The sequence below is a fragment of the Carex rostrata genome, chromosome 28 (genome assembly GCF_964058835.1).
Source record: "Carex rostrata chromosome 28, lpCarRost1.2, whole genome shotgun sequence".
Lineage (NCBI taxonomy): Eukaryota > Viridiplantae > Streptophyta > Magnoliopsida > Poales > Cyperaceae > Carex > Carex rostrata.
Genome location: NC_135945.1, coordinates 2,391,957 through 2,407,150, shown reverse-complemented (window position 1 = coordinate 2,407,150; position 15,194 = coordinate 2,391,957). Strand labels below are relative to the sequence as shown.

General features: G+C 33.3%; 2 protein-coding genes across 3 annotated transcripts in view; both read left to right on the top strand.

The window, feature by feature from the left end:
- The window catches only part of LOC144545496 (uncharacterized), a 171,766-nt gene that overhangs the window by 8,093 nt on the left and 148,479 nt on the right, over positions 1-15,194 (top strand). The window lies entirely within an intron of this gene.
- Positions 3,355-11,820, top strand: LOC144545830 (uncharacterized). 2 transcript variants are annotated; one of them, XM_078294391.1, is made up of 4 exons: positions 3,355-3,642; positions 3,824-4,029; positions 4,480-4,661; positions 11,576-11,820. In XM_078294391.1, the coding sequence occupies exons 3-4, from the start codon at positions 4,503-4,505 to the stop codon at positions 11,765-11,767; spliced, it is 351 nt and encodes a 116-aa protein (XP_078150517.1). In that variant the 5' UTR covers positions 3,355-3,642; positions 3,824-4,029; positions 4,480-4,502; the 3' UTR covers positions 11,768-11,820. The 2 variants fall into 2 exon arrangements, with proteins under 2 accessions (XP_078150517.1, XP_078150518.1); XM_078294392.1 differs by lacking the exon at positions 11,576-11,820.

Sequence of the window (15,194 nt, the reverse complement as noted above, 5' to 3'; positions counted from 1 at the left end):
ATACGGATCTTAAAGTATTTGCAAGACAAAAAGTACATTTTAGATAAATATTCAATTCAATTGAAATTATTAGCATTATACATTAGTTTTCAAAAATCACAAATAGAAAATGTAGGCCAGTATAATTTCTTAAGCACTAAGAAATTTAATGTAGTTCAGATAATTGACAGTACAGACATTCTTTTCTCTCTCTAGATCTATCCCTCCCTTTTTTTCTCCCTTTTTTGTTTTTTTTTTGTTTTTTTTTTCCTTTAGGCTTGAGGTGGGGTGGGAGGAGAGGTTGTCATTGGTAGATACATGTAGCTGTAAGGGTTACTATTGGCATGGACGGAGCTAAGCAAATTTTTAAATGAAGAATATATATCATATTTGATCATGACATCACAGTACAGTGATTACAAAAAGTGAATAAAATTCTAATTAAGGAGGTCACAATAAAATTATTCTTAAATATATGGGGTTAAAATGGGATTTTTCTTAAGGAAATAATTATATATATTTGTTTGAATGAATGAAAATCCATGGTCCGTTAAAAATGCTCGGATTTACAAATTACAAATAAACTATTATATTTGTATATATATCTGTATTCTTTAAGAGGGTTAATGGATTATAGATACGAATAATTTATAATTCTTAATTTTTAACGATCAAAAGCTGAGCACATACCTTGACTTAAGCTCCCAAGTTCCAAGATCCTGATCTATGAAAATTGAGACACGTGTCATTTTGGTAATTCACCCGGGCCAATTTCCATAATTAAATTGGATTCCTCAGCAAACGCTAAGCATTGAATTTGGTTGGACCAACATGGCTTCCACTATACTTTGTTGTTTTCTTTCTTTTATCACGTAATTTAATCAAATTTTAAACACTTGCTGGGTTTCTCTCCTCTCCATTAGAATAGTAAAATGGAGAAAGCATTTCGTTATTTAATTTCCAAGGTTTTTTTGTGTGAAAGATCGTAGATTTGAAACTCAAATAGAGGTCCTTTATAGATAATTAAATAAAAGTTAGGAAATTAGACATTTACCTTTCTTTCTCAAAAAACAAAAAATATATGATTTATTATTTGTTTTCCTATAAAATTACATAAGTTAACAGTGCCTTTTATTTTTTTTAAAGATCAAACCACAACTATTTAATATCTGCACATAAGAAATCTTTTATTAGAAATTTTAACATGTTAGATGCCATATGAAAGGCATTAAGTTTACCACTAGATCAAAGTTTAGTTCTAAAAAATTAACATTGTCAGCACAATATATAATGTTTAGGTCCAGTCGGATGTCCATATTTTTGTGTATTTTATTGATAATTCGTGAGACTAAATTTATGTTCCGTACTCGGTTTGATTCTTAGATTTTGATATCGGAAAAAAATCATCAAACCCCACATTAACCTTCAGCATTATGCATTTGTTATGAAATACTGAAATTTATGGTGCAACTAAAATATTTTTTGCCCCTAACCTAGCAAATAGCAATTAATGCATGATTTACTTATATATTTTGTTAAAACAAATTCTCAAATTACTATTTATATAAGAATGCAAAGCTATTTCCAATTCTTAAATATTCTTTTTTTTAAAACACAGACAACTCACATATATATTAATGTAAAAATCACTTTATGACAAAAATATATATTATGAATAATAAATCTTTCCTGTAGAAGCTTACGGGCATTGCAATAGCTGGATTTTTCTAATATTGGGAATTGAGTGGCCCATGTATAAAGCTTACGGGCATTGCAATAGCAAAAGTGCAAAACTACAAAAAGCGCAGTTCGTAGTAATAAAGAATGGAGTTATTTTATCTCGGGCAGGATGGGCAGACCAAAAAAAGTGATTATAATTGAAGAAATAATGTAGGAAGCTGCTTTTCGCAGCAGAGTCAGATCCCTCAAAACCCACCCATGTGACCATGGCTGTTGGCACTTTGCCAATGACTTTTTCACACACACCTCAAAAGTATTCCTCTTTTTTCTTTATAGTCTAAAAACTAAACTTTTGCAAAATGCCCTTTAAAGAAAGTTTAGGATCCTGGTATGATACTTGCGTCTGATTTCCAACAATCCTTATTACCTTCTCTCTCCATTTATACTTTTGTGTCGATACATTAGACTAGGGATGATTAAATAATATATAGCATTGTCCAAAACAGTCCTTTATAATTCCGTTATAACTCTACTATATTATTATTATTTCTTTTTATGTGCTCAACCGCTCGCCTATAATAAAAGTATGAAGCTATAAAAATATAATAAGAAAATTTCTGCTTTAATAATATATGCATGACATGTAAGAGCTGCATCAAATATAGTAACAAGAAGGCAAGTATATTATGATTTTTTTGAAGAAAATTTATAATAAAGTGCTTGTAGTTAATTTGCAAATTTATGTCTCATTCTATATGTCATATTTTGACCCGCCTTTAAAATATATTAATATAAAACAATGTTTTATGATGCATGATTATATATAATCCAATTTTTATAGAAGAAAATGCCTGAATTTTATTTAAGCTTAGATTTTTCATAAAAATATTGTACAATTAATTCATCATGAATAATTCATTATGATTAGTTTTTCTTTTTTTCCCTCTTTATAATTTTTATCTTCCTTATTGCAACCTTTCTACAAGCCTGAAATTAATTCCAAGTTATGATCAAAATATCAGTTTTTTTAAAATACATCGTGGCATTTATTTACATAAAATATGATACGCCACTTGATTATATATTATCAATAAATTCATAGACTGTGGAGTATTTCTAAAAATAAATATTTTAATTTGATATATGTTTAAATTTGACTCTGCATGCTTAATAAAATAGTATTGAGCAAATCCTCATAAAAAAAAAAATCTCATATTCCATTTGTATAAAAAAGTATAGGATCTAAAGATAGACTTATTTAAACAGTCTGAACCTGAGCATAATATATAGAATTTAAAGTTTACTGAATGCGATCTTCTCGATGGTAAAATATATACAAGCATCAAGCATGCTAATACGGAGAGATTACATCCATTTCAAATTTAAATAGAGAGGATATAACCTTCCTCTTAAATGCCAAATCCTACGTCTCCTCTATAAATGGAATTCATATCCTCTGCATTAACTCAAAAGGGAATCTTTTGAGTTAATGAATCTGAACCGTCTGATCTGTTTTAAGATTCGCGTGGACTAAATCCGCACTAATATTAAATAGACTCTATATTATAGGCAGGAGCGAATTGGCTCCGTTTAAAATCAGACGGTTCAGATTCATTAACTCAAAAGATTCTCTTTTGAGTTAATGCAGAGGATACGCAATCCTATAAATGTGAGGCACTCTGCCACAGCTTTGCTCCTCCTCTACTCAATTCATCCTCTTTTGAAGAGAAAAGCAACAAATCATTCAAGGGAGGACTGAGGCAAAAAAAGTTGCATTGGTTTTGTGCCTTGCATGCGGATTTTGAGCCATTGATATTATTTTATGTGCATCCTTTCAAGATCTACATCATTTTGCAAAAGTTTGTTTATATAAAAAAGCATTAGGAGCTAAAATTGTTGCCTGCTCTGTTTCTCCCTCCATTGTTCATTATCAGTTCACAGTAAGCTCAACTAAGTCTTCCAATGGGTGAAGAAGTTAAGAAGGTAATGTATCAATGCATATATGTCCCTTAATTATACTAAATTGTTATGTTATACTAAATCTCATTGTTGCATGGTTTTTTTATTGGTGAAGTGACGAACTTAACGAGCATTCAGAATTTTTATTTAAAGTTTAGTTAATAGTTCAGAAGTAGAAAATTAATTTCTTTTTTCTACACAGGAGGAGGAGGAGGCTAAGGAAGAGGTTAAAGAAGAAGGGAAGAAGGAAGAAGAAGCAAAAGGAGAAGAAGAGAAGAAGGAAGAAGCAAAAGGAGAAGAGGAGAAAAGAAGAGGAACCGCCCACACCACCGCCTCCAGTCGTGCTACAAGTGGATTTGCATTATGTTGGCTGTGCAAAGAAGATTCAGAGATCCATTCGCAAGTGCAAAGGTATCTCTCTTTTTCTCTTTGAGAAAGATAAATTAATAAGAAGCAAATTGGTTTTTGGCAAATAAAAAAAAGCAAGCATATTCACTCTAAATTAGATTGGCTTAATGTACCTTTTGGATATAGTAATATATTATAATTCCAAACATGATCACATCTTTTTGGACTCCTCAATAAAACTTAAAAAAAAAAAATGTAACCTTGCCAAATGCGAAGCCTCCCATCCCCATCTCCGCACCATCACTAGTGACATGATTGGTGATGGATGCAAACTGATATGTGCACACCATAGACCATACAGTGTGGTCACAACCAGACAAGGAATCAATGTCAAATTACATCTTACTGGTTACAATCCAAATACACCATAGACCATACACTACCACTAATACCAGACATCTTACTGGTTGTTTGCATGTAAATTTGAACTTGTGACGATGAAATGATGAGCAGGGGTTGAAGGGGTGGAAGTGGAGATGGGGAAAAAAATAGTGACAGTGAAGGAGATAGTGGACCCACAAGCGCTGTGCAACCGCATCCAGAAAAAGATGATGAGAAAAACCACAATTATCTCTCCTGTGCTTCCACCACCTCCTCCTGAGGGAGAAGCTCAGCCCCTAGTGGTCCTTTCTCAGGTACATTCATTTCTCTCTCTCTCTCTCTCTTTTCTTTTCATAAAAGAAACATCACTAATTCATTAATGCAATCAAATTTTGCATAGTAGGAAATATCGGTATCGGGATCGGGATCAGTCCGGGCCGATTCGGATTGAAAAATAATACTTTTTGGCCAGAAACTTGTTTTACACTAAAAAAAGGAAAAAATTGATGAAAAATTAATTTGTCAATAATTTATTTTTAGATAAATGATTACAATCAAATAATCCACTAATACAATATAATAGAAGCATTAAAATTCTAAACACACTATTTCACTGCCAGAAACTATGTCATGCTGGCTGGATCACTTCATCGTCGTTTGTATTATGATAAAAATGGGGATATTGTTATCCGGAACAAAAAAAAGAAGACATTGTAGACTCAAATGAAAGATTGTTAACATCTTTAATCACGGATCAATATTTGACTAAAATGCATATTGTGAGACGATTAATGCAAGTTGAATTCTTGCTTTGTAAAAGAAAAAAGGAAAGAAAAGAAAAGAACAAACATTCTATGATGAGTTGATGACACGAAAGAGCTTCAAGAGGAAGCTCTCTGATGTGTTACCACCTTGGAATGACTGTGTATCCATTAAATTTCCAAACGTCATTTGTTAGGTAAAACACATCCGGAAGAAAAAGCAACTTTATAAAAAAAAAAAAAAACCTATCAACCTTTTAATATATTTCATTTTTTTTTTAATAAAGAACTTATTTGTACATCACCTAGAAGATATTAGAGAAAAGGAGAGAATATTCTTTTTCCGGGGACCAGTACACAGCCTCTCAATGGCTAAGCCACATGAAACCAAATAAAAAAGTTGCCACATGAGATCCCAATTTGAGTTTTGCTTCATGGTGTGGGTCTCCGGAATGAAGACCATGGCCAATTTTGGTCTGTTAAGAGGAAGCTTCGCATCTCCCATGTTCCCTTTCGTCACAAGAGGGTCAAAAGTCGGTTTGAGCACTGATTTAGGACAGCCTTTAGCTTCGTGACCCTCTTGCCAACACACGGCACAAACATGCTTGTCGCTCGTACATTTAGTTTGGTCATGGCTGAATTGTAAACAATTATAACAATGGCTTCTCCATTTCGGATGAGCCGGGTTTCGAGGTAAGGGAAGGGGTTCCGGGGTTAGTTTCGCATGGCTTGACTGTTTTGCCAAAATAGAGGACGCTTTGTGCCACGGGTTTTGGTCAATATAGTGAGGCCAATGAGGCGATTGGTTGTTTCGTCACAGGAGGGGTTGGCGTCGGGTTTAGTGGTGGGGTATTAAGCATAGCTGGTGAGGCACTAAATTTTGCTGCGAGTAGATATTTTTTTATCACCTCTAGTCATAAAGGATGTTGAATTGGAGAAGGAATTAAGTTTGATGTGAGGGGACTCAAATCTGCTACTTTTCTTAAGAAAAGGAGCACTCTCCTATTCTTCAATCCGAACCGTCCAAAAGCAATCAAACGGCTTCAATTACATTGATTCGTTTCAATAGATTATATTGATATAAAAGAAAAATGTAATTGAAGCTGTTTGATTGATTTTAAATGGTTCGGATTGAAGAATAGGAAGATGCTTCTTTTCTCGAGAAAAGGAGCAGATTTGGATCCTACTGTGAGGGATAAATTCCAAGGAATTGCAATTTGTAGTGGATGTAGTGGTTGTGTAGCCTTTAATGCCATTAATGTCATTAATGGGCGGGTACACGCATGGAAACAATGCTCCTGTGGTACCCAAACATTTCTGACATTTGATAGCTTGTTGATGGGTTGGGGTATGATCAGTTAAGTGCTTTGGGAAAAGAAACTTACCTTGGGAGACCAAGCCATTAATGGAGCTGTTTTTCTTTCTCTTGAAGCCATGGATACGCCTCTGATAGCCCTTCTTGTGTGAGATAGCTGCTGCAACTTTGGAGAAGCTAAGCCCGCTTCGATGTTGCTGTTGCTGGTGGCGACAGGAGAACTTGAAACCAACCATCTCCAGTTGGAATCGCCCTTCTCATAGCTCCTCTTCTAAACTATTATTTCCTTCTTCAATTGTTCTTTTCTTATTTTTAAAAACCCAAGCCAAGTTATTATCGCGAAACATCTTCATGAATTGATCATGTTCAATTCTAATGTCTTTTAATGATTGTTTAAGCTATGTTAACTCGTTTGTGGTGGCCGTCATAGCCCAGTACTTCGTCTTGACACTTGATTCTTGCTTCTTTTTCTTTTTTTTTAATTCCATATCGTGAGATTTCCTCCAACAAACAATAACCAGTTGTAGATCATCGACCATAATTTTTGACCCAATTCGCATCAGAATAACCTACAATACAATAGAGAGATCATTATTCTTCTGAAGCTAGAGGTAATAGAGAGATCATTATTCTTCTAAAGCCAAATACTTCGACCAGGTGAACTTTTGAGATACTTAGGAATTCAGATAATGATCGACTGTCGATTATTTTAAAACTAAACCAAGGTTCTTAAATATTTTAGTTAGTTTTCTCAGCTCTTATAGAATTAGGGCTAATATAAATGGTTAGGATATTAATTTCAAGGAAAAAAAATATAATAATTAAAGAGTTGAAAGAGAAAATAGGAAATTCAGTAATAATTGGAAGGTACCTAAATTATTCAGCCAATTAAAAAATAGAAAGCAGTTGACTGCATCCCTAATGTAAATAGGGTGTCAATGGGTACGATATGGGTAGGGTGAAATCATTTTCATACTCATATCAACTAAGAATTGTCCTTACACATACCCTATCCATATACGTTAAAAATTTTCCTTATCCTACCCTATCCATACCTGTTAAAATTAGCGGGTAACGAAATGGTAGTGGGCGAATAACGAATAATACAAATATAATAGTTTTATTATTTTTACAAATAAACTATCAAAACTTATCATGTCATACATACGTAATCACAATTAGTAATATAAAATTAAATATAAATATGCAATTAATTCTAATTAAGGAAAAAAAATAAAATCACAAATATCTCTTCTAACAAATTCAATTCCTTAACTAAATAATAAATTAACATTCAAATAAAAAAGTAAAATGTTTAGCATAATATTCTTCTTATGATATAATTTATTTTATATAATTACCCATTACCCAACCGGTACGAAATAACCTTTACCTGTACCCATACCTGTTTATCTAACGAAAAAAAATCTTTACCCATACCCATACACAATATGTTAACGAAATTTTTTTTTACCCATACTCGTTTTATCGAATACAATACAGGTAAGATAAACGGGTAAACGAGTGTCATTGACACCCCTAAATGTAATTTCAACACCAGAAACTAACGAAACAACCTTTCAGAAACAGTATCAATGTACCACAAAATAAATACAAATTCTCTCTATCTCTCTCCTCTCACTCTCTCTCTAAAACAAAACTCTCTCTAAAAATACGAGAGTTAGAGAGAGAGAGGGACAAAAATAGGGTGCTGTTATTCCATTCGGAATAACAACGTATTTGGTTCCCTTTCATCAACATACATACCTAATAGAAATTCAAGACCACAAGATAACCTAATATATATATATATATATATATATTTTTTTTTTGGGTTTAAAGCCCGCACACAATTTCATTTATTTAAAGAGTTACAAAGTAGTTATTACATGATATGAGACAACAAGTGCCTTAAAAAGGGTACATTTGTAAACAAAATAAAACGCACAAAAGTATGCGTATCTTGTGGACACAAATTTGGTCATCCTTGCTTGATTAAAAATAATAGGAGTCTACAGATTGTTTCTTCTGTATGCAAAGTTTGTTCTGCTGGCAGACTTTATCGTAGAACGCACTGAATCAAATCGGATCGAGAACTGAATCAATCAAACCGGAATAGTCACTACTCATAAGTCTCAATGGAGGCACTGAATCAATCTGTCAAATTCAGATAGCTCCTCCAATCCATGTGCAACAAACTCAGCGTACTAGACTCCATTCCAATCAATCTGGCAATTTCAGATAGCTCCTCCAATCCATATCCACGGGTTCAGTAGTTGCATTATTATTTGTGTCTAGACCGGGTGCAATTGTATTGTGGTTATAGATGGGAAGGTGATTTCCCTTCTCCGTTGGCTCAGTAGAAATCGTTTTGAAATTATAAGATGAATTATTAGGCTCCAGTACATATGGATCCGATTCAAACATCTGTACAAGAATACAAAAGTGTAATCATTATATTCAGCAGGATGCCCAAAAAGTACAAGACTAATCAATTGGATGAAAAGTATCAAAGAATAAAAGTAAATTAAATCACATTGAAATATTGAATTCTTGGTAATCGTAAGAATAACCCATATATATGTTGTTACGGGATGAAATAAAAAGGAAAATTATATGGTAACATTTTTTGAACATCAAATGAAATATATATTGATAAATTTGTAAACAAGAAAATATAAATAATCCGTTTTAACTTATTTTTTGTTTGAAAGAAAAATATTAGGACATAAAAGCTGCATAATTGCTAGTGCTAGGACCCGGTGCACTTATATTCCGGTTCAACCATCTAACCAAGAATACAAAAGTATAGTTCATTATATTGAGCAAAATGTGCAAAAATTAGAATAAGAAATTAGAAGAAAAGTAAGAAACAAAAAAAGTAAATGACATCACACTGAATTTCTGAATTCTAATTGCTAATCCGAAGACAAACCCATATGTTTTTGCCGGATGAATAAAAAGGCAAAATATATGTTAACATTCACCGAAAATGAAATGAAATATATTTATAAATTTACAAGAAAAAATAAAGACTCTTTTTAACTTATTTTTTACTGAAAAACATATTAGATCGTTATACATTACCTGGTATGAAATAATTGAGATTATGAGATAATTGATTAGGCTCCTGTACAACTGCAGTCAGTTCAGCCAACTGTACAAGAATACAAACGTATACTTCATTATATTAAATATGTAGAATTCCCAAAAAGACTAAAATTAATCAATTAAAAGAGAAGTATGAAAGGAAACAAGTAAATGAAAGAACCAGCTGTTGGTATCGCAACTGGCTGTCCAAAGGAAGGTCCTCCAACTTAATGCAATCATCTGTGTTGCAAGACGACAACAGTTGTTCCAAATAAATTGTGTTTCTACCCTGTTCATCATTTTTCTCTAAACAGTTTCTGTTGGTATCGCAACTCAAATTAGTAGGCTTCTCTCGATATGTATTTGATTCAAATATCTGCACAAGAAGACAAATGTACGAATCATCCATTCTTAGGCAAACCAAAAAGCAACAAGGCTTTCACTGAAATACAAGTATGGAAGAAGGCATTAAAGAAGAACACAGCAAAGACTTTTTATTAACTATGAGCATAACCTATGTAAGAAACTGCATAACTTATAACGTTTTTAAACCTTGAAATGAAACACATATATAGAGTTCATTCAAGAAATAAAAGTCTCTTATTTTCTTTTGACAAAGTATACTAGGTCCCTTAACATTCTTTTTTACAAAATACTATGTTCATTTGGATTACTTGCTTAAACCCTGAATTTTTACTGAAGATTAAGAATGTAGATGCCTCTGGGGTGAGTTCAATTAATAAACCCTGAATTTTCCCTTGAAATAAGGTAGCTGAGTTCATTGCATTGAACTGCATGGCAAGACATCAATTCATAATGCAAAATGAGTAACGCATGGAAGAAACAGGATTGTGAATATTGCACTCTCAAACCTGAATAAATGACATTTAACAGCCGTAATAAAAATGCTATCAACATGTACATGATTCTACCATTACCTCAACTTTGACTTGTTTTTGCCCTTGTGTGGATGTTCCTTCTTCCATTGTGTTCGTGTAAGAGCAACGACCACGTTTCCTACTGAAGAAGAAATAAATGTAAACAAGATGTTACTGTAAGTAAATATCATTACTAGTTTACTACAATATAAGGCTTGAGACAGGAATAGATAAAAGCTATCATAGCCCCAAATTAAAGTCCATAATTTATGCTGCTTCTATATGTTGTTAACTATATTTCCAGTTCTGGAGCTGATGTACAATTTTTGTTTCTGTAATTTAATTAACTTTACAAAGGATATAAAGAACGTCAAACATATATAACATGAAAATATTTGAAGGTTCGAGAATTTATTTGTCGGTAACTTTCTGAATTCATCGACAAATGTAAGTATATTACTGAACAAACTCTTCAAGATTAAACCTATGGTCTGGTCTCTGTAATTAGTTATGCATCAAATAATGAGTTTCTTTCGGAAAAGTTCTTACGTATTGCTCACTGGTGCTTCAGTACTGTGTTCTTTTGGGCTTGCAGTTGGTAATTTTTTACTCTCAATCCGATCTAATACCTGCATGGCCATAAATAGGAACAAAAGATTACCTGGTGTGGACAAAAGTGATTGTGTAACTAACCATCAAATACATAAAATTATAAAATAAAAAATGTATTATTATCCCTCTTCAGTTGCTTTTGCTCCTGATCAATTAGAAAGGGGAAAACATATGCTTTTGCCCATTTTATTACTGATAATGTGGAACATAGCAAATTAAGATATATATCTTTAATTGGTAAATAACGGTAGGTTATTTTTAAAAGTGTGAACCATATTTTTCATAGAATTTTAATCTTGTACAAACACTAGTAATGCTTGAGGTGGTGCTGGAGGATGATGTTGCGGCACAATATTACAGGAGTCCAGAACCAATAAATACATTTTTTACCTTGCCTTCTCGCTGCTGAGAGCTCACAATGTTCTTATTATCTACAGTAATTCGGCATAGAGCATGAGTGGGCTGAAATCGATTAGAATATGATTGTAATTAGAGATGAGTTTATAAACAAGAAAAAATTACGTAAATTTTCTTTGCAATTTAGGTTTCATTCTTTACCTTATGTTCAGCAGGTGAGTATTCAAACATGGTGTATGTTGGAAGTCCCGTTCCTTCCTTTGTCTCAAGTATGTACTTGCGTTTCACCCAAGAGGCATCTACATTCTTCTTCAGTGGCAGTGGCCCATGACCATTCCAGCTGCCACCTCCTGACGCTTTTCGAATATATCTTGATTGAGGACTACTCGAGTAGTAAAGAGGAGTAATTATCCATGCTTGACCTTTGTCCTTCAAATATTGTTTCCAGGCACCTGTTGTTAGCATTAAAACAGAGAAAACTAGGTTAATTATCACATGCATTTGGGATTGGGGTTGGAGACAGTCGTATGCTCAAATAGAATAGTACTTACCGCTCTTTTCTCCAGCATTATAAACATTCACATTTGGTATATCATCATAGTTTTCCGGAAGACCCTCGTACCGGAGCAAAAGATTAATGGCGTGTGCATTAAAAATATGTCTTAAACTTGGGACCCTACCATCTGTTTCAGCATATTATACATATATTAGAGATCTGAAGAATAAATGAAACAGAAATGTTACTAAAAAATTCACCTCCTCTGCTATCACTCATGCTGCAAAAATCTAGGTCAGCTGGTGGAAGTGTACATGAAAACTGGGAGCACAGTGCTTTAATAGTAAAGCAAATATATATTGCCCTGGGGGATGCGTGTAAGTGGGGTTGGAAGGGGAGGGGAGGGGAGGGGACGAAGAAGGTGGTGGGGGGCAGGAGGAGAGGGGAGAAGGTAGGAAGATTTATGAAAAGTGCTGTCACTAAAGAAATGCGTATTGGATATAAGAATGTGTTCTATAAATGTTGAGGGTAACGGGTAATGGTGTCGGGGAAATGGAGATTAGAATCGTAGGAAAATACTTGGCTTCAAGTAAGAATCTAGGAATATGGGGGGTAAGGACCTGGGGTGAAATGGATCGGACGGTCAGTTTAGTTCCAAATTCTTGCCCAAGCAGATCGAACGGTCCAGATCAAAATTTCTTTCTTGTTGTTGAAGCTAGGGTGTAGATCGAGGTAGCGACCAATCAATTTTGCCTCTCGCTTTTGAATTTTCAAATTCGATCACACGAAAAAGAAAAAGACAGGAGTACCGATAAAACTAAAAAATCAAACTGCGGAACATGATTATTTTGTGAACGGATTCGGATTATGTTGTCTGAATCCTTTTATCCCGATAATAAGCGGATTCAGATTCAGATTTTTATAAAATAAGAAGAAATTACCAAATTTGGAAACGGATAATATTAGAGTAGAGAGAAACAAAAAAAGTACATTTGAATTTTGATTGATAGAAAGATTGATAAGATTTCTACTGATTTTAAAAATAAAAAAGTTTGAATCGATAGGAATTTTACCAATCCAAATCAAGTTTGGATCGACGTGGGTCCACTTGACATATTTGGTATGGATGCTGCTCTCATTTATTTAGTTTATTTGTTTCTAACTTTAAAACTATAATTATTGTTTAATTATATTGTTTGTTGGTTTCTAACTTTAAAACTATGTACTTTTGTCTTGAATTAATATCTTTTATTAAATTGAATATTTTTTAACTGTTAACTCTAAGTCTAACTTGGATCGGATTTACATTGTCAATAATAAACCCTTCAAGATGAATATGCATACTAATGGTGCAAAGATCGCATTCACATTTAACCTAGGGCTTTGTTAAAATTTAATGTAATATTATAGAATGTTATCTTAAATTCTTAATTGGAAGCGTCTAATTGTCCGCAGTCTTTTGTCCACCATTTGTTCACATCTTTGACTTGCGTGAATACTGTAAAATTACTTCTACATCTTGTATAATTATACAATATATCACATAAAATATATCAGTTAATCACAAAACATTCAGTAACTATTTGAAGTGGTCCCATGATAGTTAGAAAAAGATTGCAACGAGAAAATAAATGTACTTTCAAACTGTACTTTTAGAAATTACAGTTATAGGAAATTATTGGCAGTTAGAGTTAGTTATTAGCGGTTATTGGCAGTTAGAGTTAGTTATTAGCATCTGCACTTGGTTGAATCTTGTATACTGTAAAATTGAATCTTGTATACTGTAAAATTGAATCTTGTATACAGTAAAATTTTCGATTGAATCTTGTATACTGTAAAATTGAATCTTGTATACAGTAAAAAGTTCAATTGAATCTTGCTGTAAAATTTTCAAATAATACTGTAAATTTTCAATTGAATCTTGTATACTGTAAAATTTCTAAATATGAACCATAAAATAATACCATATATACTGTAAGATAAAATGTAAAAAATGCTACATTTGAGCTTAAACTACAACCTGCAAAGAATCATGTATACTGTAAAATTTCAAAATATAAATCATAAAATAATACCATGTATATTGTAAAATTTCTAAATCTATACATACATCCATCATCTGTTCACCAAAAACAAAATATGTTCACCACACACAAAATATGTTCACCACACACAAAATCTGTTCACCACAGACAACATCTGTTCAACACAAACCACAAATATTCACTACAACATTTAATAGGTTGAATATGCAGTGTAATCATATGCAAGATTGCATATGCAGTGTAATCATGCATACAAACCTATATCATACAAAATAAAATGCATTAAAGAGTAATCATGCATATGCAGTGTAATCATGCATACAAACCTATATCATACAAAATAAAATGCATTAAAGAGTAATCATGCATATGCAGTGTAATCACTACTCCATATCGCCTCTCTATCATCTCTTTCCTCCAGATTTTCACAAGATGAATACTGTAAAATTACAAGATGAATACTGTAAAATTACAAGATAAATACTGTAAAATTACAAGATAAATACTGTAAAATTAACAAATCAATACTCCATATCACCTCTCTATCATCTCTTTCCTCTAGATTTTCACAAGATAAATACTGTAAAATGACAAGATGAATACTGTAAAATTAACAGATCAATACTCCGTATCGCCTCTCTATCATCTCTTTCTTCTAGATTTCCACAAGATGAATACTGTAAAATGACAAGATGAATACTATAAAATTAACGGGGCAATACTCTAAAATTAACAGATCAATACTCCATATCGCCTCTCTATCATCTATTTTCTCCAGATTTTCACAAGATGAATACTGTAAAATTAACGGGGCAATACAGTAAAATTAACAGATCAATACTCCATATCGCGGCCATCGCGTTCGTCGCTGTGCATCGCATCCAGCGAAACAATAGCTGTCAGAGAGGGAGTCTCCATACACACTCAAAGCTACCAGGGCGGAACTAGGATTTGAGTATTAGGGGGGGGGGGGGGGGGGGGGGGGGGGGCAGGATATTTAAAGTTGGGGTGCTAATACATATAAAAAAATAGTAAGAAAACTAGTTTATAATAAAATTTTGAAAAGTTGGGGTGACTTAGCACCCTCCAGGTAAGCTTATGTTCCTCCCTTGGCTACCGCCACAATTCTAGTCACACTGATTTATTTATATTGTACAGAGAGAGATAATGCCAAGACTAGTGTATTGAAAACGGGCTGGACCGGGCTGGTACGGGCCAAACCTGGGCGAGTAGGGGGGTTGTCACGAGCACGGATTTCTCAGGTAGGCGGGTAGGTCGGATAGGGTAGCACGT

Coding starts and splice junctions, on each gene's coding strand:
- LOC144545830 (XM_078294391.1), top strand. CDS start 4,503: ATGGGGAAAAAAATAGTGACAGTGAAGGAGATAGTGGACCCACAAGCG. Junction 4,662..11,575: donor CCCTAGTGGTCCTTTCTCAG/GTACATTCATTT, acceptor TATGTTCAGCAG/GTGAGTATTCAAACATGGTG.